The 24073-nt window shown below is 39.4% G+C and overlaps 2 protein-coding genes across 2 annotated transcripts; both read right to left on the bottom strand.

The window, feature by feature from the left end:
- Positions 1-11073: 11073 nt before the first annotated feature.
- Positions 11074-22809, bottom strand: LOC104213687 (12-oxophytodienoate reductase-like protein). Its single transcript, XM_070151665.1, has 3 exons — positions 22770-22809; positions 22476-22587; positions 11074-11953 (listed from the first exon to the last, which is right to left on the bottom strand). The coding sequence occupies exons 1-3, from the start codon at positions 22807-22809 to the stop codon at positions 11386-11388; spliced, it is 720 nt and encodes a 239-aa protein (XP_070007766.1). The 3' UTR covers positions 11074-11385.
- LOC104213294 (12-oxophytodienoate reductase-like protein) lies at positions 22596-23773 on the bottom strand. Its single transcript, XM_009762769.2, has 3 exons — positions 23646-23773; positions 23242-23382; positions 22596-23036 (listed from the first exon to the last, which is right to left on the bottom strand). Exons 1-3 carry the CDS (start codon positions 23714-23716, stop codon positions 22880-22882), a joined length of 369 nt encoding a protein of 122 aa, XP_009761071.1. The 5' UTR covers positions 23717-23773; the 3' UTR covers positions 22596-22879.
- Between the last annotated feature and the right edge of the window lie 300 nt (positions 23774-24073).

Here is a 24073-nt window from a genome sequence, read left to right as displayed (position 1 = left end):
GAACTTTAAGTGCAGAAGCGGAGAAAAGATGCGGACTGCCCAATATATGATTGAAGTCACAAGCTTTGCATATCACGCCTTGATCCGAAGAGCTGAAGAAAAATGAACCAGGGTTCGCAGCTAACAACCATCAAGATTTAGATCAGAGTATGCATGAAAAAACAACAAGGACTCAAGATCAAACTTCAAAAGAATCATAGATATGAATCTTATAACTCGTAGCTGGTAGGCTTAATTAATCTTTTCATTTTTGATTTTGATGTAATTACAGGACCGCAGGCCGGAACCTCGACGGCACCTCAATCGGCTCTCCACCTCAGTACTCCATCACTCTTCCTAATTTTGAACTATACGTGGCCTGATTCCTTCAAAGATATGTAGGCAGCTCAAATACTAGGGCTCGGTCACATTCTCCTTTCTCTTAGCGTTTGGTCTCTATAAATAAAGGTCGGGTCAAAAAACCTGTTTCGCCGTTCTTTGTCTGAAAACTCTTTCCGTTTCCAGTCAAAGAGGGGCAGCTGTAGACATGTGATTTTTTACTCTCCCCAAGATTTTATATATTTTAGCATGTAAATATTTAGTTTAGGCCTAATATAGTTATTTCAACTAATTTTGACTCTTTTACTTTATTTTGTCACAAAAATAAAAATTACAAAAAAATATTTTATTTTATGTACCTTTTATAAAGCTAAGAAAAAGATATACAAAAATAGTATCTTATTTTTATTTTAACATGACATTTGAAAATACCAAAAAAATAGGTTTGTTTTAACAGTTAGTCTTATTTTAATAGTTATTTTACTTAAGTAAGATTAATTAGTAAATGAGGTCGTATTTTTAGTCTCGTTCACCGAGAAAGAATAAATTTGGGCTCAAACAACCCATTTTTAGGCCTAATTTTTGAACCTGCCTCATAATAACCGAAGCCCAATATCCCCAAAACCCTAGACTTAGACTATAAAAAGACCTACACCCTAAAAACCTAAGACTACAACAAAAAAGAAGAAACGGCGAGACCCAAAAGCTAGACAACAAAGGAACGACAGCCATTTTGAAAGAGGAAACTATTGAAGACAATCTTCAATTCCAAAAATTCCTAAGGCTAAGAAACAAAAACGCAACCACTCACCCCCAATTACAAAAGCTTCAGCCATTTTCAAAACCCAGGATTTACAGCAGCATTTGAAAGAAAAATCGCAGATGTTTGAGGCCAAAAATGCAGCAGTTGCTGCTGCCTTCTTCCTCCTCCATAAAGAACCTCCCTTAGCCAGAAAAATAGCCTGAAAATCACACAAAAAACCTCACCCGAACAGCCCCTATTTCCACCAGAAAACCAGTTCAAGAACGCAACAAAAGCAGCTCAAAAAAGCAGCAAAAATTATGCTGCAAAATAGGTCCAAAAGCTGCTAAAAACGACCCGAAAAGTACTTCCAAACCATCCCATTTCAGCTCCAAACCTAACCCAAAACGAGCTGAAGAACAATCACGAAATTGAGCCAAAACGCAGTTTAAATTTTCTCGAAACGAAGCTAAAAAAAACTGCTAAAAACTTCTCTGAAAATCAGCTCCAAAGCAGCCCTTTCATCACGCTAAAAATGGTAGAATCCATGGCGAAGTCACCGGTGAGTTCCCGGTCAAGAGGTCCCGAGTTCGAGGTTGCCAACGAGGTTCGCGGTTCAAGCTAGTCCCTGTTTTCCATCCTCCATTCGCATCTAGCTCACCAAAGTTTGCCATAATTGTATTTCGCTAATTAAAAGGAAAGCTAAGTTCGTTATTTTCATCTGCAATTTACCCTTCTTTTCTGTAATTTTTTGGATCTTTCTTGTTGATAAAATTTCTGCAATTTTCTGGGCAGATTATCTTTTTATTTGGCATATTAAGATGTATGTACTTCATTGTTGATTATTGGTTTGTTTTTTTTAAAAAATTTTGTTAATATTTTGAAAACTTAGTAGTCCATTTCTTTTTATTATTTCAACTTAATATTATTGTTAAACTTATCTTGTTTCTTGGATTCCAATCATTTGGTCGGTTGTTTGAGATAGAAACATGCTAGGTAAGACTTTTAAAAATTTGCTTTCAATACTTTATTGTCATTAAAATACCATTAGTAGCCTCTCGTTTGAACATAGTAGCTATCTTTTCTTTTTACTTCGTTTGAGCATTACATTGAATGTCCACATGAAAAAAAAAACACAATAAAGAAGGCCTTGGTCCTATCACCAATTCTGAATGAAATGTTTATTGCGAGAGTCCTTATTTCAATAGTTGTATAGTCTTTTACTTTTGACATTGCTATATACAAAAAATAATGGCAGAGATTTTGGTTGGAAATCGTTTGGTATCATATGGTTTGAGATTGTGTGCAATTTGTTGCAAATATTTTCATATCTTCATTTTCTTTATAAAGGCCATATGGTTTTCGTCTAACAAAATAAAGCTAATGAAATTTTTGGTAATGGACTATATTGTTAGTTTAAAGGGGCTGTAGGATTGGTTTTGATTTTTAGAAAAAAAAAAAGCATGTTGGGTTGCATAATAATTCCAAAGTTTAGTTCAAATAATTCATAAATTTTGTAGCTTGCTTTATGCACGCTTATAACTTGTTATCGTGATTGTGTACACGTTCGCGTGACATAATTACGATCTTAAAAATAAAATCAGAGTATGCGTTTGCGTAACTTTGACTAAACTCTCTTAAAACTAATAAAGCGTGATTAATTGTAGACACGTACGCGTGACATGATTCTTGACGCGCCAAACGAAATGAGTACACGTACGCGTGGCTCATTTAAAGATAATTCTTTAATTACGAATAAGTCAAGCAAATAAAAGAGCCAAGAGGGATAAATGCACATATGTCCTAAAATGAGTAATTAAACAATTTAAGCCAAGTATAAATCGCTAAGCGACCGTGCTAGAAGCACGGAACCCGGGAATGCCTAACACTTTCTCCGAGTTAACAGAATTCCTTACTGAGAATTTTTGGTTCACAGACTTTTAAATAAAGTTGAAAACTTCCTCGATTTGAGATTTAAAATAAACCGGTGACTTGGGACACCAAATAATTTATTCCAAGTGGCGACTCTGATTAATTAAATAATCTCATTTCGAATAATGTCACTTTAATTGGAAAAACTCCCTTATATACCCCTTTCGGGCGTGAAAAGGAGGTGTGACACCCTTTAGCTCGAAAACTGGAAACCCGTCCCCCTCTCCAAAGGAGCACAACCTCGCCCTTAAAGACCCTCCGATACCTACGACGGCAAGATTAATACGTGAAAAGGGAAAAATGTCTTCCCAAATATACGGGGGACAGGGAAAAAGCAGTACACACATATACCATGATGTTTTTCTTCCCTTCTACCCCGAGATATAGCTCGCCACTTGCGCTCGTCACAAGTCGAATGGGTCGCCAGCTTCCGGACCCAACCAGGCAGATCAGGAACTTTGTCCGGCGCCCATGATATTGCTGCAGAGAAGGGAGAAACACAATTAATAAACTAGTTTCTACCATGAGCAAATCTGAGAAAGCACGAGACGCTCCACTCATGCGTATAATTCCATTCATTGGGGAATGGCAGAAGTTCCACGAGGATAACGTCAGCCGTCCGGACCTGGACGAACCGACTAATCCACTCTCGATCTCCATCTTCCTCATCATCAACAACAAAGGGCGTGGACGAACAGCACCGCAAGGTTAGCAGACCTCGATGATGAAAGTCCCAGTACAGCCTGACAAGATGACTAAGCGTGAATTCAAGCCCTGCCTTCTCCGCAAAGAACCTCATAATCAACACTATTCGCCAAAACGACGGACGTATCTGCACCAAAGTAACCCGATACTTCAAACAGAAATCGAGCACGACCCTATCAAGGGGGCTTAGTGAGAAAGGGTACAAGTACACATTCAAGAATCCATCGGCAAAGTCCGTGATACCCTCATCCGGGGGAAGCACCTGCAACGCTACCCCCTCGCCCCATCCACAATCTCTCTTCACTAGCTCAAGGTGCTTTTCTCTTATCAAAGACATAGTCTTCAAAGTAACCTCCCGTGGATCCTGAGCACTAGGAGTGGAACTTTCCCCTCTCTGCCCAGCAGACCCTGAAGGAGCAGTCATAGCTATGGTGGAACTAGCAAACTGAAGCGGGAACCTACACAAATGTTTTGGTGCTAAGGTAACAAAGGACTCGATGCTGAAATGGAAGGATATCTATCTAAAATAATGGGATCTCCCATACAGCGGGAGCAACCCTATATATATGTGGGGAAACAGTAACGGTCTGCCTATCCAAGTTAGGCCCCGGGAGGCCAATGACTTCAATACAAGTTCCGAGGTGGTACCCGACCTCAAGGATCTCTATCAAAGTGAAGTTAGGCCTTAAAAGGCTAGCAACATCATCTCCAGTCCTGAGGTGGTACCCAACCTCGAGGACCTCCATCGAAAGAAAGTTTGGCTTCAAGAGGCCAACAACATCATCTCTAGTCCCGAGGTGGTACCCGACCTCGAGGACCTCTATTAAAAGGAAGTTAGTCTTTAAAAGGCCAATAACATCATCTCTAGTTCCGAGGTGGTATCCGACCTTGAGGGTTGCTCTCAAGAAGAAAAGTAAGCACTTCGGGCCCCGTCCATGAGGGCTCGACCTCAGGACATCGCCTAAATATGGGTAGCCCCTTCTCTGGGACCTACCTACAACACCTTAAAAGGTTATATACATCATGTTCAAAGTAAATCTCCAGGTTCTTGAAGCTGACCTTCACTCAGAGACTACTCTCAAAAATTTCAAGGTTCGATGTGCTGTCTTCATGTGACCCGAGGGTCCCGATGACCTGAGTCTATCAGACCGTTTCAAGCTTTGTCCGAGGCGATGGGATCGGAAAGGATCCATTTCTATCAACCAAAGACCAGAAGGAATACTCACATCCGAGTTAGAAATTGACAATCGTCAACAAAAACATACATTCAGAATTCCCACAAATATAAAAGAATATGATAAGCATCAAAGGCAATAGTCAAGAAAATAGTTTTACATTCATATTCGTAAACATTTGGTTCCTTACATATGATTACAAAAGCCTACAAAGGGTCTCTACACAGAAACAAAGAAGTGAAGGGATACACATAGTAAAAGCCTAGAGCCTAGTCTACTCGCGAAGATCCACCTCCTGCAGCAACGCCTTCGGACATCCTTTCTTCTGGCATGTGTCCTCAAAGGCAATATCTTCCGAAGTTCTATTTCCTTGGGAACCTCATCCTGGTCTTCCACACTGATATCCCCAAAGGATAGTAGGAAGGGATGAAAAAATGCCTTAGCCCGCCAACGGTCGAGGACCCTCACTGGCCAAGAGAACCTCAGAGAGGAAACAGACATAGCGAACGCCGGCCTCGCTTGCACGGCTACTTCAAATTCACTTCTTGGGACATTGAGCCGTGCAACAGCCCGGGATAAAGTGCCACACCAGGCCAGGGTAGGAGAGTGAGCAGCTGTGCATAGTCCAAATACTCTCCCGAGCAGCGGTGTAAAGTCCAAATGCCCTTTTAGATCAGAGGAAGCCAGCGCCCCCATATCATCATCGCGAGCCAATAAAGACAGCAGTAGAAGGCGTAACAACAACAACAACAATGACAAGATGGTATGATCTCGCTCGACAAAGAGAAGCTCAGGTAAAAGGCCACCACACAGCCGATGGGAATGCTACCAAACAACCTTAAGGCCGTGAACTCCAAACATGGTGATTAACAATAGAGAAAGATGGCAAGAATAAAGGGATGAATGAATGGAGGAAGGCACTTGTATAGAAAGATAACGCCGGAATATCCCCATTTATAGGAGATAATGACATGGCCATTAATGCCTTTGGAAAACTGACCGGCAGGTACAATTAATGCGTTCTTGAAGAATTGAATCGACGGTGGTACTATCACTTTGAAGAATGGGAATCGATAGCGCATTGAATGGCATCGAAAAGACAAGTCCCTGGGATGTCCCGGTTATCATGAAAACACACTTTATAGGCTACATCATCGGCATGACGCCGTCACAGAAAGCCCAAGAAGTCAGGTATCAGAATCGTTTCCCATCGCTTCGTTCTAGGAAACGCGAAGACTATCTATATGCGTCGAAATCAGAGGGTCCAATTTGTTGCTACTAATTCGTTTCAGAAGAACACCTCGAGGCCTCGAGGACGTGAAGTTGTGACCGAGTTCCCTCCCTCGAAGCTCGTCGGGGCCCGACCTAAAGGGAATGTCGCTCAAAGCTAGAGCAAAAATGGGGAGTTCCTAGGGCACACGGCTAAGTCTGACAAAGTCGGCCTGCCCAGTATCTATATTAGGGTCTCGCGTCTAGCCGTCCCATCTCTATATCTTTGTAATTAATGCTTTTTGCACTGTCTTGGAACTCCCTATACAAAAGGGATCCTTACCATTTTGTAGGGGCTATTATTGCTCCAACTATTCTACACGAAATATACAAGAACTCTTTCTTTTCTCTCTAAAATATTCTCTTGGTATCATTGCTCACATTAATTGCCTGCATACTTGTTCTTCATTTATTGCTTGTCATTGGCCATAAAGAGCCTCCCTTAATTATATCGTAACTGTTAGCCCTTTCCCGAATACCCCCGATATCTCGAGCCCGAGCCCAGGCATCGACCTCGAGGCCCCTCATCGATCAGTCCGAGGCCCGAGTAGCTGACCCCTCGACTTGGTTATACTCTACTTTAGTCTCGCATTTCATTTTTTATCTTCACATATCTAGCATCACCTGTATAAACAACTAGCATAAAAATAGATTACGTATTTTAGAGTCCCATCAAAAAATTTAATTGTTATTACCATTTTCACGGTAAACAACTATGTAAAAGTTGAAAATGTTCAACATTTGAATCTAAAATAGTATCGGAACACATGCACTGCTGAGAAAATAGAGGAAAACACAAAGAATGTCTCAATTTCATTGTCTCTTAGTAGCGAGAAGCTGAAAAGCACAAAAACTATCCAAATTTACATCCTTTAGTTTCTCTTTTAAAATTTGAGTTCATAGTTCATACATTTTGAAACCCTAAATCGAGTCTATCCAATAATATGTTCAAATATATATTAGGTAATTGTAACGACTCGGTCAATCATTTTGAGAGTTATAGCCCTGTTTCCCTATTTTTTCTTCTTTTTTGTGTTCATTGGATATATTATGATATGTTGGGTCAGTCGGTTCAGGTCTGGAGTGGTTTTGGAAATGTTTTGAGACACTTAGTCTCTTTTGTAAAGACTTAAGTTGAGAAAGTTGATCGGATGTTGACTTATATGTAAACAACCTCGAATTTGAATTTTGATGGTTATTTTAGCTCTGTTATGTGATATTAGACTTAGAAGCGCATCCGAAATGGGATTTGGAGGTCCGTGGTGGAATTAGTCATGGTTTGGCTAAAGTTGGAATTTTGGCAATTTTGGTCGACAGTAGAAATTTTGATATCGAGGTCGGAATGGAATTTCGGGAGTTGGAGTAGGTTCGTAGTGTCATTTTCTAACTTATGTACAAAATTTTATGTCATTCGGATGTGATTTGATAGGTTTCGACATCGTACGTGGAATTTGAAAGTTTAGAAGTTCTTAGGTTTGAATCCGAGGGTAATTCGTGTTTTTGATGTTGTTCGAGCTGATTTGGTGATTGGACTATTTTGTATGATGTTATGGGACATATTGGTATATTTGGTTGAGGTGCCAAGGGCCTCGGGTTGATTTCGGGTGATTGACGGAACAAGTTTGGAATTGGGGGATTTGCTGAAGTTGAACTCAGCTGTCATAACCGCACCTGCGGAGTGGGAACCGTAGGTGCGAGCCCGCAGATGCGGAGAAGGAGCCGTAGATGGGGCCAAGGATGCAGTGGACTGGAAGCGCATGTACGAGATTTGGAGCGCACCTGCGAGATCGCATATGCGGTATTGGAGCGCAGATGCGGAAAGACGCATGGGGATGGATGATCGAAGAAGCGGGCAGGGTCCGTAGGTGCGATATTTTGATCGCAGATGCGGATATTGAGGGAGTAAGTGGAATCCGCACCTGCGATGGATTTTTCGCAGGTGCGACGTCACAGAAGCGTGTATTTTACCGCAAATGCGATTTTGCTGGGCAGAACCTATAAATTGAAGACTTCGCGAATTTGTTCATTTTCCACCATTTTTTTAAGATGGTTTTGGAGCTTTTGGAGTGATTTTTAAGGGAGATTCAAGGAATTTTTAGTAAGGTAAGTTGCTTGAGCTCTAATACTCCTATCTATGGCATTTTTTCGTTGTTTTATTAATTAATTAGTGGAAATAGAGGTGAAAATGAGGGGTTAGAGCTTGGGATTTTGAAGAGTTTGATTTGAGGATTTGAGGAACCAAATGAAGTCGGATTTTAATAATTTAGTATGTATGGACTCGTGAGTGAATGGGCTTTATATTTTTATGATTTTTGTCAGATTCCGAGATGTGGGCCCCAGGGCTGGGTTTGGGTGAATTTTAGGATTTGTGTTCAATTAAGTAAATTTTTGTGTGGAATTGGTTCCTTGGCCTATATTAATTGCATTGTATTGCTTTTGGCTAGATTCGGGATGTTTGGAGGCAGATTCGAGAGGCAAGGGCACTGCGGAGTAAGATTTTGGCTTAGTTTGAGGTAAGTAACATTTCCAAACTCAATTCTGAGGGTTCGAAACCCTGAACTATGGGTTTTGCGATTAGTAATGAGGTGACGCACATGCCAAGTGATGAGCGTATGTGCGTGCACCGTGAGAATCGACACCTGGTTTATTTCATGGTACCGTTTAGTGACTCTTTCTTGCTGATATCCGTGATTTCATCATGTGATTGAGTAAATGAGATGTAAATCATGCTAGATATTATGTTAGGGCTTTACGCCGATACTGTTGGGACCCGAGTGGTTGTTTCTTGCTGTCATCTCACTAATTATATTGATATTCTGTACTCAGTCTTTTTCATGCATTTCATATCATGTCTCATTCTCAGTTGTTATTTATTGGAACATCATATCATTGTTCCGGGCTAGTTTTATGGTATTGTGAGCCTGTGTGTGAGACTGGAGAGTGATGACTGAGTGAGGTCGAGAGCCTGATTATGAGTGACAGTTGTGGGATCGGGTTGCACATCGCAGCGGTTATGTTGATGATGAAGATAGCGCTTGGGTTGTAGGAGCCCCCCGGGAGTCTATAACACAACCCAAATAAGCGCAGTTGATATTATTGAGGGATGGATCTTCCCTGGACATGGATCTCGTCTGAAATTGATACCTAGAGATGGATCTTCTCCACAGGGTTGGAATGGCCTTCCTCGGTACTGAGTGACTGTTGTTAGTGATGTGTATATATTTCGGGATGGATCTTTCCTGGGCCGGATGACCATATATAGTAGCGAGTGGTTTAGTACTTGAGAGTGGAGGTACATAGTGCATTTTCATACATTATGTGCATTGGCATGTAGAGATTAGCTGAGCTTTACACCTCACATTGTCCAGATTTGTGTTTACTTTACTGTTTGAACTGAATACTTGAATTGAAAGCATGCCTACTTTTTTGCACAGTTTATTTCTATTACTTGTTGAGGGTAAGTTCGTCACTACCTATCAGTCCGTAGTTTGGACTTGTTACTTACTGAGTTGGTGTACTCATATTACCCCCTGCACCTTGTGTGCAGATCCAGGCATCTCTGGACACGGTAACTGTTGTTGATTTACTCAGTAGCGGATCATCGGATATATCAAGGTAGCTGTCTGGTGATCGCAGTCCTGCTCTTCTCCTTCTTCATCTTCCCTTTAGTGTATTTTGATTCTTCTCAGACTATGTTAGTCTTGCTATTTTCAGAACAGTTTGCAGTAGTTGCTCATGACTTACTGAGACCCCGATGTCTGGCTTTCTTTTCCGCACTTTTGTTTTGATTTGAACTCCTTATGAAAGTTTTATATAAAATAACTTGGAATTATCCTGAAAATGAAAATATCATTTTGTTTAGGAAATGTGTCAGTTTGCCTAGTACCACATTAGGCGCCATCACGACAAAATTAGTTTTGGGTCGTGACAAGAATCATATATTCACCATAAAGGGAAAAAACCATCATATTTAGTAGGTACATTTAAACACTTGCCTATTCACATTAGGTATCACATTTAACTGGTACTAATATAAGAAACTTTAAAACTCAGTATGTCAAGATATTAAAAACATGATATCATGTCTCGTTACGTTAACGATTTAACTAAAAAATTCTAAAGAACAAAAACAAAATGAAAAAAAATTAGCATGTTTACTCAGAAAAATGGTAACCGTAGGATCTAGAATACAATGCAAATCTGGTTTTTCCAAATCATTAATTAATCTCTAAATCAAATATTTAATTAGAATTATCTTCTTGTGCCGGACAGTAGTATAAAAAGATCATCCGTCTTCGTTTCCTAATTATAGGTTTGTCAAGTAAAGCATTATATAGCACAAAGCTCATTGTTGTCTTGTGTAACTTAGAGTACAAATTAGTCGGGCCAATACGTTCTGAATACTAAAAGTTGTGTATCAAGCATCTTCACTTTCTATCTTCTTTATTGAAATCTTTTCCATCTCGTGAGTTATGTTTATAGGGCTTGCTCTTCTGGCAATAGTATGAGAAAAGATTTTGATGGAGAAGATGGAAATGATGATGATGATAGATATGCAATAATAATTCAGAGAGGCATTAATTTCAAAGTAATACATTTAAAAAAAAAAACTAATGAGCTTTGTACTTTATATGATGCTAACATTATATATCATAAGTAATTTTTCGTCTTCTTGGCAATTGATTTCGTTACTATGAATCTGTTACATCTATATGTGATAAGTGTTTCTTTCTTTGAGTTTGACTTGCTCTTTTTTATTTTGTGAGTTTGTTTGAATTTGATTCGATTTGATTTGATTTTTTCTCTTTTAAATAAAACGTAATTTCATATATTTGAAATTTAGAAAAGAATGCAGAAAAATAAGAAAGGTTTAAGAAATTAAAAGGGTAGGATTATATTCACTTCATTTATTTTCTCTGAAAACAAGGCATGCAGCACCATTTACCATTATATAATCATAGGAGCAACATAATTACACCACACATTAATTACTTCGATTAGCTTACAGAATATCAAACAAATTAGTACATAATAATTTGAGATGATTTACGTATACTCCACATCCAATAGATGCTAGTAAATTAATCATCATCGTCATCACACAAAGCAAGCTTGCTCACGCGTATTTCCAACAGAATCTATCGAAATGTTTTTCGTCAGAAAACAATTTCAATGACCTTTTCGCCAAGAACACCGGTAAAAAATTCACGTATTTTTATTTACCTCTAGCGTTATGAGGTAGAATTAAGCCACTTCAAGAGATGAATAATCAGTGTAACCCAAAGTTGGATCAGTCTTGTAAAAAGTGCTCCTATCATGTTTGTTCAATGGTGCATTTACCTCAAAACGTTTAGGTAAATCAGGATTTGCCAAAAACAAACGTCCAAATGAGACCAAATCTGCATAACTTTCAGCTATAGCTTCATTTCCCTCAGTTTTATGATATCCACCAGAAGCAATAAGAGTCCCTTCAAAAGCCCTTCCGATGGATTTTAGGTAATTACGATGTTGCTCCTTTGGCTCAGATACATGAAGATATAATACTCCGAGTTTAGTGAGTTCACTAGCCAAATATGTCGCCAAAGCTTCTGGGTTCGAGTTTTTTTTACCGTATACTTCGGATAAAAAAGAGAGGTTTATGCCAACTTTATCTGCTCCAATTTCCCTCGCTACTGCTCCTATAATTTCAAGAGCGAGTCGACAACGGTTCTCAATGCTTCCACCATACTCATCGGTCCTATCGTTGACTTGATCATTCAAGAATTGCTCGATTATAAAGCTGTTTGTTGTGTTGATCTCCACTCCATCAAATTGTGGGGTCCAGCCCACATTTCAAGGAAGAAATTTTCTTCCTTCCTCACTTTTGTCAAAGTTGGTAATAGCAGCAACCCACGTTTTTGTTTTCTGTCAAAAATGACACGCTGCAGAGATGAAGCTGTCAAATGAGGTAGGTTGTATTCTGCCTATAAAATGAGAGCTTCGGCTCTCATTTTTATCATCACAATCTAGTGATATTGTAGTGAGGTGAAATATCAAAAGAGTATTATTTCTTTTGAGTGTTGTAGTGGGTTTGTAGTATTTCACTCGGGCCTACAAAGTGTAAAATTCTTACTATAGTGATATCAGTTACTCCTCTCGGGGTCGTGGTTTTGTCCCTTATTCGGAAGGGTTTTCCACGTAAAAATCTTGGTATTATTGTTACTCTTTTATTCTTGTTAATTACCGTATCTCGGTGCTACATTATTATTCCGCTTTTATTACCGTGAATATTATTTTGGTAGAGGGTTTATTTTCCAACAACTGGTATCAGAGCACAGGTTCTGCTCGTTCACTGAAATACTATTCACTGTCGGTAGTACTATACTTGGTGAAAAATAAAAATGTCCGAAGTAAAGTACGAGGTAGCAAAATTCAACGGAGATAACTGTTTCTCAACATGGCAAAGAAGGATGAGAGATCTGCTCATCCAACAAGGATTACACAAGGTTCTAGATGTTGATTCCAAAAAGCCTGATACCATGAAAGCTGAGGATTGAGCTGACTTGGATGAAAGAGCTGCTAGTGCAATCAGGTTGCACTTATCAGATGATGTGGTAAATAACATCATTGATGAAGACACTGCACGTGGAATTTGGACAAGGTTGGAAAGCCTATACATGTCCAAAACGCTGACAAATAAATTGTACCTGAAGAAGCAGTTATACGCCCTACACATGAGTGAAGGTACGAATTTTTTGTCACATTTAAATGTGTTTAACGGACTAATCACACAGCTTGCCAACCTCGGAGTGAAAATCGAGGAAGAAGATAAAGCCATCTTGCTATTGAACTCGTTGCCATCTTCGTACGATAATTTGGCAACAACCATCCTGCACGGTAAGACTACTATTGAGTTGAAAGATGTCACATCGGCTCTTCTACTCAATGAGAAGATGAGAAAGAAGCCTGAAAATCAAGGACAGGCTCTCATCACAGAAGGTAGAGGCAGGAGTTATCAAAGGAGTTCGAACAACTATGGTAGATCCGGAGCTCGTGGGAAGTCAAAGAACCGATCCAAATCAAGAGTCAGAAATTGCTACAACTGTAATCAACCAGGTCACTTCAAAAGAGATTGCCCAAATCCAAGGAAGGGCAAAGGTGAAACCAGTGGCCAGAAGAATGACGACAACACAGCCGCCATGGTGCAAAATAATGATAATGTTGTCCTCTTTATAAATGAGGAAGAGGAATGCATGCACCTGTCAGGTCCAGAGTCGGAATGGGTGGTTGACACAGCGGCATCTCACCATGCCACACCGGTAAGAGATCTTTTTTGCAGATATGTAGCAGGTGATTTCGGCACAGTGAAAATGGGTAACACAAGTTACTCAAAGATTGCGGGGATTGGTGACATTTGTATCAAGACAAATGTCGGATGCACATTGGTTCTAAAGGATGTGCGGCATGTACCTGATTTGCGGATGAACTTGATCTCGGGAATTGCTTTAGACCGAGATGGATACGAGAGTTATTTTGCAAATCAAAAGTGGAGACTCACTAAGGGATCATTGGTGATTGCAAAGGGAGTTGCTCGTGGCACGTTGTACAGGACAAATGCAGAAATATGCCAAGGTGAATTGAACGCGGCACAAGATGAGATTTCTGTAGATTTGTGGCACAAAAGAATGGGTCATATGAGCGAGAAGGGATTGCAGATTCTTGCCAAGAAATCACTCATTTCTTATGCCAAAGGTACAACGGTAAAACCTTGTGACTACTGTTTATTTGGTAAGCAGCATAGAGTCTCATTTCAGACATCGTCTGAAAGAAAATTGAATATACTTGATTTAGTATATTCTGATGTTTGCGGCCCAATGGAAATTGAATCAATGGGCGGTAACAAATATTTTGTTACTTTTATTGATGATGCTTCACGAAAATTATGGGTTTATATTTTGAAAACCAAAGATCAGGTGTTTCAAGTTTTCCAGAAGTTTCATGCTCTAGTAGAAAGGGAGACGGGTCGAAAGCTAAAGCGTCTCCGAAGTGACAATGGAGGTGAGTACACTTCAAGGGAATTTGAAGAGTATTGTTCAAGTCATGGGATCAGACATGAAAAGACAGTTCCTGGAACCCCACAGCACAATGGCGTAGCCGAGAGGATGAACCGCACCATTGTGGAGAAGGTGAGAAGCATGCTCAGAATGGCTAAACTGCCTAAGTCATTCTGGGGTGAAGCAGTTCAGACAGCCTGTTACCTGATCAATAGGAGTCCATCAGTTCCGTTGGCGTTTGAAATCCCAGAGAGAGTCTGGACCAACAAGGAGGTGTCCTACTCGCATCTGAAGGTGTTCGGTTGCAGAGCTTTTGCACATGTACCAAAAGAGCAGAGAACAAAGCTGGATGATAAATCTGTTCCCTGCATATTTATCGGATATGGAGATGAAGAGTTCGGGTACAGACTGTGGGATCCTGTAAAGAAGAAGGTCATCAGAAGCAGAGATGTAGTCTTCCGAGAAAGTGAAGTTGGAACTGCTGCTGATATGTCAGAAAAGGCGAAGAATGGTATAATTCCTAACTTTGTTACTATTCCTTCTACTTCTAACAATCCCACAAGTGCAGAAAGTACGACCGACGAGGTTGCCGAGCAGGGGGAGCAACCTGGTGAGGTTATTGAGCAGGGGGAGCAACTTGATGAAGGTGTCGAGGAAGTGGAGCACCCCACTCAGGGAGAAGAACAACCTCAACCTCTGAGGAGATCAGAGAGGCCAAGGGTAGAGTCATGCAGGTACCCTTCCACAGAGTATGTCCTCATCAGTGATGAGGGGGAGCCAGAAAGTCTTAAGGAGGTGTTGTCCCATCCAGAAAAGAACCAGTGGATGAAAGCTATGCAAGAAGAGATGGAATCTCTACAGAAAAATGGCACATACAAGCTGGTTGAACTTCCAAAGGGTAAAAGACCACTCAAATGCAAATGGGTCTTTAAACTCAAGAAAGATGGAAATGGCAAGCTGGTCAGATACAAAGCTCGATTGGTGGTTAAAGGCTTCGAACAAAAGAAAGGTATTGATTTTGACGAAATTTTCTCACCTGTTGTCAAAATGACTTCTATTCGAACAATTTTGAGCTTAGCAGCTAGCCTAGATCTTGAAGTGGAGCAGTTGGATGTGAAAACTGCATTTCTTCATGGAGATTTGGAAGAGGAGATTTATATGGAGCAGCCAGAAGGATTTGAAGTAGCTGGAAAGAAACACATGGTGTGCAAATTGAATAAGAGTCTTTATGGATTGAAGCAGGCACCAAGGCAGTGGTACATGAAGTTTGACTCATTCATGAAAAGTCAAACATACCTAAAGACCTATTCTGATCCATGTGTATACTTCAAAAGATTTTCTGAGAATAACTTTATTATATTGTTGTTGTATGTGGATGACATGTTAATTGTAGGAAAAGACAAGGGGTTGATAGCAAAGTTGAAAGGAGATCTGTCCAAGTCATTTGATATGAAGGACTTGGGCCCAGCACAACAAATTCTAGGGATGAAGATAGTTCGAGAGAGAACAAGTAGAAAGTTGTGGCTATCTCAGGAGAAGTACATTGAACGTGTACTAGAACGCTTCAACATGAAGAATGCTAAGCCAGTCAGCACACCTCTTGCTGGTCATCTAAAGTTGAGTAAGAAGATGTGTCCTACAACAGTGGAGGAGAAAGGGAACATGGCTAAAGTTCCTTATTCTTCAGCAGTCGGAAGCTTGATGTATGCAATGGTATGTACTAGACCTGATATTGCTCACGCAGTTGGTGTTGTCAGCAGGTTTCTTGAAAATCCTGGAAAGGAACATTGGGAAGCAGTCAAGTGGATACTCAGGTACCTGAGAGGTACCACGGGAGATTGTTTGTGCTTTGGAGGATCTGATCCAATCTTGAAGGGCTATACAGATGCTGATATGGCAGGTGACATTGACAACAGAAAATCCAGTACTGGATATTTGTTTACATTTTCAGGGGGAGCTATATCATGGCAGTCTAAGTTGCAGAAGTGTGTTGCACTTTCAACAACTGAAGCAGAGTACATTGCCGCTACAGAAACTGGTAAGGAGATGATATTGCTCAAACAGTTCCTTCAAGAGCTTGGATTGCATCGGAAGGAGTATGTCATCTATTGTGACAGTCAAAGTGCAATAGACCTTAGCAAGAACTCTATGTACCATGCAAAGACCAAACACATAGATGTGAGATATCATTGGATTTGTGAGGAGGTGGAGAACGAATCTTTACAGGACAAAAAGATTCATACAAGTGAGAATCCTTCCGATATGCTGACCAAAGTGGTACCAAGAGACAAGTTTGAGCTATGCAAAGAACTTGTCCGCATACACTCAAACTAGAAACTGCGAAGTTACCTCCTTCAGGTGAATGGGACTGGAGGGGGAGATTTGTGGGGTCCAGCCCACATTTCAAGGAAGAAATTTTCTTTCTTCCTCACTTTTGTCAAAGTTGGTAATAGCAGCAGCCCACGTTTTTGTTTTCTGTCAAAAATGGCACGCTGCAGAGATGAAGCTGTCAAATGAGGTAGGCTGTATTCTGCTAGCTCTCATTTTTATCATCACAATCTCAGAAGAAAATATATCTGAGAGCTAGAAAGAAAGAGTGAGGTTTCACAGATAGGGTATAAGAAAATAGTCTGTGAAGAAAATAGAGAGTGAGTGATATTGTAGTGAGGTGAAATATCAAAAGAGGGTTATGTCTTTTGAGTGTTGTAGTGGTCTTTGTAGTATTTTTGTCATAAGCGAAGATGCCAATGATGACGTATTGTTGACACTTGATGTAGATTCTTCTTGTTTATTGTCCCCCATATTTGACACAAATATTATTTAATAGCTGACGACACAAATCAAGATTATTTCCTTTCTGATGTAGAAGATCAGACTAAGCTGCAACTACAGAGCATACTCAGACAGAACCTTGACTCAGTTACCAAGATAAATCTTTTCTGATGTGGAAGATCAGACTATGCTGCAACCACAGAGCATACTTAGACAGTACCTTGGCTCTGATACCAATTGTTGCGGAAGCCAAATGTATATAGTGTGAATAAGTCACAACTACTATACCAAAAATTATGACAGCCACCAAATAATAAATAAGACAATAAAGCAACAATAAAGGGAACACCAGAATTTACGAGGTTCGGCTAATTTTGCCTACTCCTCGGACACAACCAATATTTTATTTCACTCCAAAAATACAAGTGAAATAATACTAAAGAGAGAAATACAAATGCCTTAAACAGATGAGAAGGCAAATGAGAGGTGTGTCTAAATCCTAAACATTAAGCCTTCTTTTATAGGGGGAAAATCCCCCAACCCTTCTTTTCCCACCGATGTGGGACAAAATGTTTTGCCAAATTCAACAAATCTCCACCTTGGCAAAATTCCACATCTTTAATTTTCTCTCAATAACAAATTTTGATTGTGTCTTCATCTTCAATCTTCAGTGTTCAACAATGTTGATCAAATCCAAACAATGTTGAAACTTGACCGCAGTCACCACCTTTGTCAGCATATCAGCAGGATTCTCTGTAGTATGAATTTTCTTCACCGTGACTCCACCTTCTTCTATGATTTCTCGTACGAAATGATACCGAACATCAATGTGCTTCGTCCTTGCATGATAAACTTGGTTCTTCGCTAATTGAATAGCACTTTGACTATCACAAAAAATTGTGATACCTTTTTGTTCAACACCAAGCTCCTTTAGCAATCCTTGAAGCCAAATTGCCTCTTTCACAGCATCTGTAATAGCCATGTACTCTGCCTCTGTTGTAGACAAAGCAACTGTTGACTGCAAAGTAGACTTCCAACTAACTGGTGCCTTTGCAAAAGTAAACACATAACCAGTAGTTGATCTTCGTTTGTCCAGATCACCCGCAAAATCTGAGTCACAATATCCAACTACAGACTGATTGTCTTCCTGCTCAAAAACTAACCCGACATCTACAGTATTATGAATATACCGTAGAATCCACTTCACAGCTTGCCAATGCTCCTTCCCTGGATTGTGCATATATCTGCTAATAACTCCAACAGCTTGTGAAATGTCAGGCCTTGTGCAAACCATTGCATACATCAAGCTACCAACAACATTTGCGTATGGTACCTTTGACATATACTCTCGTTCAGCTTCATCCATTGGCGACATAATAGTACTTAGCTTAAAATGGGAAGCAAGTGGAGTACTAACTGGCTTAGTCTTGTCATCTATGCCAAAACGTTGAAGTACTCTCTTCAAATATTCCTTTTGAGATAAACAGAGTTTCTTTGAACGTCTATCTCTAATTATCTCCATGCCAAGAATTTTCTTTGCCTCACCCAAATCCTTCATCTCGAACTCCTTCTTCAGTTGAATCTTCAACTTATCAATTTCTTCCGAATTCTTGGAAGCTATCAACATATCATCAACATATAGGAGAAGATATACAAAGGAACCATCTTTAAGCTTGTGCAAATACACACAATGATCGTATTTGCTTCTCTTGTACCCTTGCTGCAACATAAACTCGTCAAATCGCTTGTACCATTGTCTAGAAGATTGTTTCAATCCGTACAATGATTTTTCAAGTTTGCACACCATATTTTCTTTTCCAGCAACTTTGAATCCTTCTGGCTGAGTCATGTAGATTTCCTCCTCCAAGTTTCCATGTAAAAACGCAGTTTTTACATCCATCTGAACTAGTTCCAAATCCAATTGTGCTACCAAAGCCAACATAATTCTAATGGAGGAATGTTTTACAACTGGAGAAAACACTTCATTGTAATCAATTCCCTCCTTTTGAGCATATCCTTTGGCCACCAATCTTGCTTTGTAGCGAACATCTACTTGGTTAGGAAATCCTTCTTTCTTTGCAAATACCCATTTGCACCCAATTGCTTTCTTTCCCTTCGGGAGATTGGCCAATCTCCATGTATGATTCTGATGAAGGGACTGTATTTCATCATTCATGGCAATCCTCCACTTATCTTCTTCTGAACTTTGGACAGCGTCTTTATAAGTAGTAGGAACATCATCAGCTACAATTGAGGTTGCACAAGCAACCGTCTCTATGAGACGAACATGTTTCGTTATTGTTCTTTTTGGCCTGCTGGTTGCTATTGATTCAAGTTGTTGTTGAGGTTCCTGAGTTGGAATCTCCTCTACTGGCTCTCCTTCCAGAGGGTAATCTTCATTTGTTTCCTCCTCTGCTTCTTGTGTAGGAAAAATAAATTTTCCCTCAAACTCCACCTGCTTAGAAGCACCTTTATTTTGTTTGGTATCTTCTGTTACCTTATTTACCATAGCAGAATTCATCAAAGGTAACATCCCTGCTGAATATTACTTTCTTTGTCATAGGACACCATAAGCGATATCCTTTGACTCCAGAAGTAATTCCCATAAAAATAGCCTTCTTTGCCCTTGGATCCAATTTTGACTCCGTCACATGATAATATGCAGTTGAGCCAAACACGTGCAAAGAGTTATAATCTACAGCAGGTTTTCCATACCATTTTTCAAATGGTGTCTTGCCATCAATAGCAGCAGATGGTAAGCGATTAATGAGGTGGCATGCATATGTAATTGCCTCAGCCCAAAATTCTTTGCCCAAGCCAGCATTGGACAACATACACCGTACCTTCTCCAGCAAGGTCCGGTTCATACGTTCTGCCACTCCATTCTGTTGTGGTGTATGTCTAACAGTGAAGTGTCGGACGATGCCATCATTTTCACAGACCTTATTGAAATGATCATTTTTGTATTCACCTCCATTGTCTGTGCGAATACACTTGATCCTCTTGCCTGTTTGATTCTCCACCATCGTCTTCCATTTGAGAAAAATTCCCAGCACTTCATCTTTGTTTTTCATTGTATACACCCACACTCTTCGAGAAAAATCATCAACAAAGGTTACAAAATAGTGCTTCCCACCCAATGAAGGTGTTTTGGAAGGACCCCAAACATCAGAGTGTACATAATCCAAAATGCCTTTAGTATTATGGATCGCTGTACCAAATTTAACCCTTGTCTGTTTCCCTTTGACACAATGCTCACAAAACTCCAAGTTGCAAGCCTTTACTCCTTTTAACAATCCTTGATCTGATAGAGTTTTCAAGGATTTTCCTCCAGCATGTCCCAAGCGCATGTGCCATAGCTTGGTTGCTTCTGCCTCTTTGTCGTCACTGGATGTCACTGTCGCTGTCCCAATAACTGTACTGCCACGATAGCGGTACATATTATTATTCTTCCGATTAGCCTTCATTACCACTAGTGCACCGGAGCATACTCTCATCACTCCATTTTCTGCAATGATTTTGAACCCTTTTGATTCTAGGGCTCCCACAGAGATGAGATTCTTCTTCAAATCCGGTACATATCGAACATCTGTTAATGTTCTGATCATTCCATCATGGTTCCTTAATCGTATTGAACCAATGCCATATGAGGTAAGAGGGCTGTTATCCGCTGTGTGGATGACTCCATATTCTCCTTCTTGAAATTCCACAAACCAGTCCCTGTTGGGACACATATGATGGCTACAAGCCGAGTCCATCAACCATATGTCTGATGATGTTAATGACTCTGTTGTAACTAATGAGAAGTCTGAATCATCACAATCAGCTACATTTGAATCCATAATGGCCTTTCCATTGTTATGTTTGGCCTTATTCTTCAACTTCGGACAGTCTTTCTTCCAGTGCCCTTTTTCTCGACAAAAGGCACATTCATCTTTGCTGGGTCTGGATCTTGACTTGGATCTTCCCTTCTTTGTCCTCGTTTGACTTTGAGGACGACCCCTCACAAATAGTGCTTCTCCTTCTCCGCCCTTCTGTTTTTCTCGCTTTCTTTGTTCATAGCTGTACAAAGCCGAACAAACTTCTCTGAGAGAAACTTCGTCATTTCCATGGAGTAGAGTAGTTTCAAGGTGCTCGTACTCATCAGGAAGTGACGCCAACAACATCAAGGCCAAGTCACCATCATCATAAATTGTATCCATATTTTGCAAATCTGTGACCAACTTATTGAAACTGGTGATATGTTCATTCATCGTGGTACCAGGAACATAGGTGAAGTGAAACAATCTCTTCTTCATGTACAATTTATTTTGAATGTTTTTCTTCAAAAATTTATCCTCCAGTGCTTTCCATAATCTACTTGCAGAAGTTTCCTTTGTGTATGGATATTTCTGCTCTCTAGCAAGGTAGGATCGAATAGTACCGCAAGCAACACGATTAATAATTCTCCAATCTTCTTCTCCAATAGCATCTGGTCTCTTTTCTTCAATAGCAAGATCTAGCCCTTGTTGAAAAAGGACATCTAGAACCTCGTCTTGCCACATCCCAAAATGTCCGGACCCGTCAAATATTTCTACCGCAAATTTCGCATTTGACACAATTCTTGTCATAAGCGAAGATGCCAATGATGACGTATTATTGACACTTGATGTAGATTCTTCTTGTTTATTGTCTCCCATCTTTGACACAAATATTATTTAATAGCTGACGACACAATCAAGATTATTTCCTTTCTGGTATGGAAGATCAGACTAAGCTGCAACCACAGAGTATACTAAGACAGTACCTTGGCTCTGATACCAATTGTTGCGGAAGTCAAATGTATATAGTGTGAATAAGTCACAACTACTATACCAAAAATTATGACAGCCACCAAATAATGAATAAGACAATAAAGCAACAATAAAGGGAACACCAGAATTTACGAGGTTCGGCTAATTTTGCCTACTCCTCGGACACAACCAATATTTTATTTCATTCCAAAAATACAAGTGAAATAATACTAAAGAGAGAAATACAAATGCCTTAAACAGATGAGAAGGCAAATGAGAGGTGTGTCTAAATCCTAAACATTAAACTTTCTTTTATAGGGGGAAAATCCCCCCAACCCTTCTTTTCCCACCGATGTGGAACAAAATGTTTTGCCAAATTCAACAATATAAAGAGTTTGAGCAAACCTTCTTTTATAGGGGGAAAATCCTCCCAACCCTTCTTTTCCCACCGATGTGGAACAAAATGTTTTGCCAAATTCAACAATATAAAGAGTTTAAGCAAAAGCTATTTGTTTTAGTAACTTATAAGATAGGTTTGCCTGATTGAAGTATGGTTCAAGATTGAATAACTCAGGGGAATAGGGCGATTTTCAGCCAATTTAATTGAATTTTTGCATTGGTAGAATGATAATTTAGGAAATTAAGTGAAATTTGAGTGATTTTATTGTGAGAAAAATAAGTTTGGCGATTTTACTATAGTTATACCACACGTTGAATGATTTTCTATGTAGTTAATCCTCAATTAATAGATTACTCACCAGCTTCAATAGCATTGCGAGCTGCAATTCTAAAATCATCGACAATGAAAGGGATTTCATTAGCGCTTAGTTGCCTTGGTGTCGGTTTGGCGTACACACTATCATCAGGTGCTACACAATCACAAGAACAAGTTGAAGAGGTGAAGATTGTTCGAGATTATACAAAAAGACTACACAACTTATCCTTAACCAATGCGGGAGAACTCTAGCTAGCACTTCCCCACCCTATCCCGCCACCAAAAAGTTTGGATATCTGGAGCGTGGATAACATAACATGCTACAACATTAGGTACCACAATTCTTGCTGAAGATGTGCTGATTATTTAAGACCATATAAAGAGATTATATCAATACCCTCAACTATGAAATTCAAGTTAAAAAATTTATTACCTGCAACAAAACCCTAACCAAAAATGAAATTGTTGAGGTTTGAGTCGGACAGGCGCCCTGGATGCCAAATTTGACAGAAGAAGATACAACCTTTACCATGAACTGAGTCAACAATAGGTTTCCAAGCCTCTTTTTGATCTTCTGTCCAAATTCCAGGCATATTTGGGGACCTTCAAATACAACAACTTAAGATTTAATCCTACGTAGTAGTTAATTAAGGTCGACTATGTGAATTTTTATTACGGTAATTTTGTACATATGGCAACAGTCTATTTGTGTTTTACAGGATCGAATAAAATATTTTCTTGTGTTTTTTGTTTTTTGTTATATATATGACATAATTGAGTTGTTTTTTTATTACAGAAAACTACTTACCTTTTGGAGATATCAGAGGCACTAGCTGATTCAGAAATGAGAAAACCCCCCTCACTAGCTCTTTGAGCATAATATTCAATAGCATGTGGTTGTGGAGTATTATTGTATGATCTGTTCCTTGTCATTGGTGGCATCACTGCTCTGCAAAATCAAACAAAACAATACATGCTTCAGTGGCTCTATCATGCAAAAGTAAAAAAGGAAAGCAAAATAAATTGAGAAGTAGATATATGTGTAAACTGAAAACAATTCGCCAAAATGTTATACACTGTTCATATAAGTCAAATATAAATTTTCACGCCAAAATATTATACACAGTGTATATAAGTCAAATATATATTAAATGTTAAATATTCTTAGCGAAATTTTAATTTCGCCATGGCAAAAAACTACACAGTACGAACCTATGAGAGAGCTCGAATCTCCCCATTTTGTAAGGAGTAAGGAGAGGAACTGGGGTGGAGTTTGCTGCCATCTCTAAACTCTCAAATCTCAACTTTGATCTTTTTTTCCCTATTTGCCTCTTAAAAAGTTGCAAGTATCCAAATTTATAGGCAAGCTCGCAAAATTTTAAATGCGTATTCTCTCTTATAATTATGCCAACTTCAAGGGGCAACTAACAAATACTATTATGTAATGATATTTTTAATATAATTTTGTATGATTGCTTCTAGGACTTGGATAAAAGATAATTTGTATGAAAAGGTGTTGTTCAATATATATATTTATTTATTTATTTATTTGTGGAATATTTGGCTTGGAAAATTCTGATTATGAAAGAAGATTCTCAATATAAAAAAAATAGTTGAATTAAGTGCCTTTAACCAACGCA

Source organism: Nicotiana sylvestris, chromosome 7 (genome assembly GCF_000393655.2).
Source record: "Nicotiana sylvestris chromosome 7, ASM39365v2, whole genome shotgun sequence".
In the NCBI taxonomy this organism is placed as follows: Eukaryota; Viridiplantae; Streptophyta; class Magnoliopsida; order Solanales; family Solanaceae; genus Nicotiana; species Nicotiana sylvestris.
Note: the sequence above shows the minus strand (reverse complement) of the source record. Positions and strands in the feature narration are given on the sequence as shown.

Coding starts and splice junctions, on each gene's coding strand:
- LOC104213687 (XM_070151665.1), bottom strand. CDS start 22,809: ATGGTCTTAAATAATCAGCACATCTTCAGCAAGAATTGTG. Junction 22,588..22,769: donor CATCTTCAGCAAGAATTGTG/GTACCTAATGTT, acceptor GTGATTGTGTAG/CACCTGATGATAGTGTGTAC. Junction 11,954..22,475: donor CGCAATGCTATTGAAGCTGG/TGAGTAATCTAT, acceptor CTGGACCCCACA/ATTTGATGGAGTGGAGATCA.
- LOC104213294 (XM_009762769.2), bottom strand. CDS start 23,716: ATGGCAGCAAACTCCACCCCAGTTCCTCTCCTTACTCCTTACAAAATG. Junction 23,383..23,645: donor AGATTCGAGCTCTCTCATAG/GTTCGTACTGTG, acceptor TTGATTTTGCAG/AGCAGTGATGCCACCAATGA. Junction 23,037..23,241: donor GCCTCTGATATCTCCAAAAG/GTAAGTAGTTTT, acceptor TTGTATTTGAAG/GTCCCCAAATATGCCTGGAA.